This window comes from Limulus polyphemus, unplaced genomic scaffold (genome assembly GCF_000517525.1).
Source record: "Limulus polyphemus unplaced genomic scaffold, Limulus_polyphemus-2.1.2 Scaffold2526, whole genome shotgun sequence".
Lineage (NCBI taxonomy): Eukaryota > Metazoa > Arthropoda > Merostomata > Xiphosura > Limulidae > Limulus > Limulus polyphemus.
Genome location: NW_013668136.1, coordinates 7,483 through 9,501, shown reverse-complemented (window position 1 = coordinate 9,501; position 2,019 = coordinate 7,483). Strand labels below are relative to the sequence as shown.

At 33.7% G+C, this 2,019-nt stretch overlaps 1 protein-coding gene across 1 annotated transcript in view; it reads right to left on the bottom strand.

Annotated features, from left to right (window-relative positions):
• The window catches only part of LOC106467200 (dynamin-1-like), a 25,055-nt gene that overhangs the window by 16,804 nt on the left and 6,232 nt on the right, over positions 1-2,019 (bottom strand). The window contains exon 6 of the mRNA XM_022395331.1: positions 1,302-1,440. Within this exon, the coding sequence (XP_022251039.1) occupies positions 1,302-1,440 (139 nt within the window). The remainder of the gene's footprint in view (positions 1-1,301; positions 1,441-2,019) is intronic.

Genomic DNA, 2,019 nt, shown 5'->3' with positions numbered 1-2,019 from the left:
TCAGATGGTCGTCTTGTATGTATATGTTAATGTCGAGAAAGGGGAGTATTCTGTCGGATATTTCCCAAGTAAATTCTAAAGAGGGGTGGAAAGAGGAAACAAAGTGTAGAAAATCGAACTGGTGTATTTAAGTGTTTTACACTCACAAGAAAGAAACCTATCATTCTATAGGTATTTGAAAAACTTGTAGCATTTCGCCACAACTTAAATCTTCGTGTTGTTAGCCGACACTGGGCTAACAATAAATAGAGTTGTTTAAACATTGTTTAACAACAAGTAAAAGCTTGGAATGGTCTATTATTTCATTGGAGTGTGTGTCTGTGAGCCAGACTAGTTTCGGAGAATTCAACTCCTCATCAGTTACCCTGGACACTACCACTAATGAAATATCAGACCAAACCAAGCCTTTATAGTAGTGAGGTATCGAAAATTTAACTGGTGTATTTATGTGTTTTACACTCACAAAAAAGAAACCTATCATCTTATAGGTATTTGAAGAACTTGTAGCATGGATGCAATCCCTAATGTGTCGTCAATGTAGCGACGATACATCACGGGTACTGATCCATTGCATTGATGTGATTTTGTTGTAAACTGCACGATCTGACGAAGAGCGCTAACTACAAACGTTATCCTTCTTTAAATAAATATACATAAAAACTTGACGATTGTTCAACCAAATATTTAATTTCAACTGTTTAAGCTAGCCTAGAAATAGCATTGATTATCGAGCTAAGTACCTCCAGGACACAACCTCTAACGAAGGTATAGAAAAACAACACTTTGCATAAATAAACCAACCTTGTTTAAATTATTTTATTCTTGCTTTTGTGTGGACTAAGTTGATATTGACATATCAGAAACCACTTTTATAAACAAAATACTGAACATAATATGCAAATTATGATAAAAATTAAATCATATAGCATCAAATAACTTGATCTTTCCTAACTTTATCGTCAACCGTTATTCGTTTCACATGAAAGTAACATAACCCAAATTAAGTATCCTAACCTTCTTAAGTTTCTAATAGTAACCCATTTCGGTAAAAATAGAATCACAAAATCTTACAGCAAGTCTTATTTGACACTCACAATAAAACGTTTTCATAGCCTGAAGATTTTTTGTCCGATTATAATAAGAGAACATTAATGACAGTAACACTTTGTAGGGACATTTAATAACTCCATCTAGGGGTGGATTATCTCTTTAAAGTTGTTTTTTTAATATATGTTGTTGTTGGTTTTTTTTTACTATCACATATAAACTAGATGTTTAAAGAAAATATTATTCATATTTACCAATTGTGCACTTTTCTCCACCACATCTGTTACGATGCATGTGATCAGTTCCACCGCTGTGACTATAGGTACCTTGTAGTTTTCGATAAGCTTGTTGCATATTGCATTAAATGCCAGACCCGGGGTAAATAGACCCGTTCTATAGAAACAAAAGATCTAATTCTTAATTTAATTAAGGTAAAATATCTCCTGACTTAAGCTGAGAAACGTTATAAGTGTTTCGAGAGAATAAGTCGAAACTTAGGTACCAAATTAATTAAGGCTCTATTGAGCTTAGTTATCAATTTAAATTACATAACGTGAGGTATTGGTCAGTTCTTCTATTTCTAGAATGCTTTGTTATATATATATATATATAGATTTCCCCATACTCTAAACCAAACTGTTGTAATTATTTCATTTTGTCTGCTTTCTAGAAACAAGAATTTGCATCAAACTCAAATATTATGATTCTAAAAATTCTAATTCTCACCAACATTGATGCATTGTTTGCTTGTTTCTTTGTTGAATTATCGCAAAAAACTATTCGAAGACTATCTACGTTAGCTGTCCATGGAGGGAAGACAACTAATCAGCACCACCAAACTCTTGACCGACGGATAGAGGGATTGACTGTCACATAATAACGCTCCCACAGCTGTAAGAGCGAGCATGTTTGGCGATTGGTTTCAAGCTATCTAACCGTAGGCCATGTCCGGTTTCAACAGTTGTGAAACTA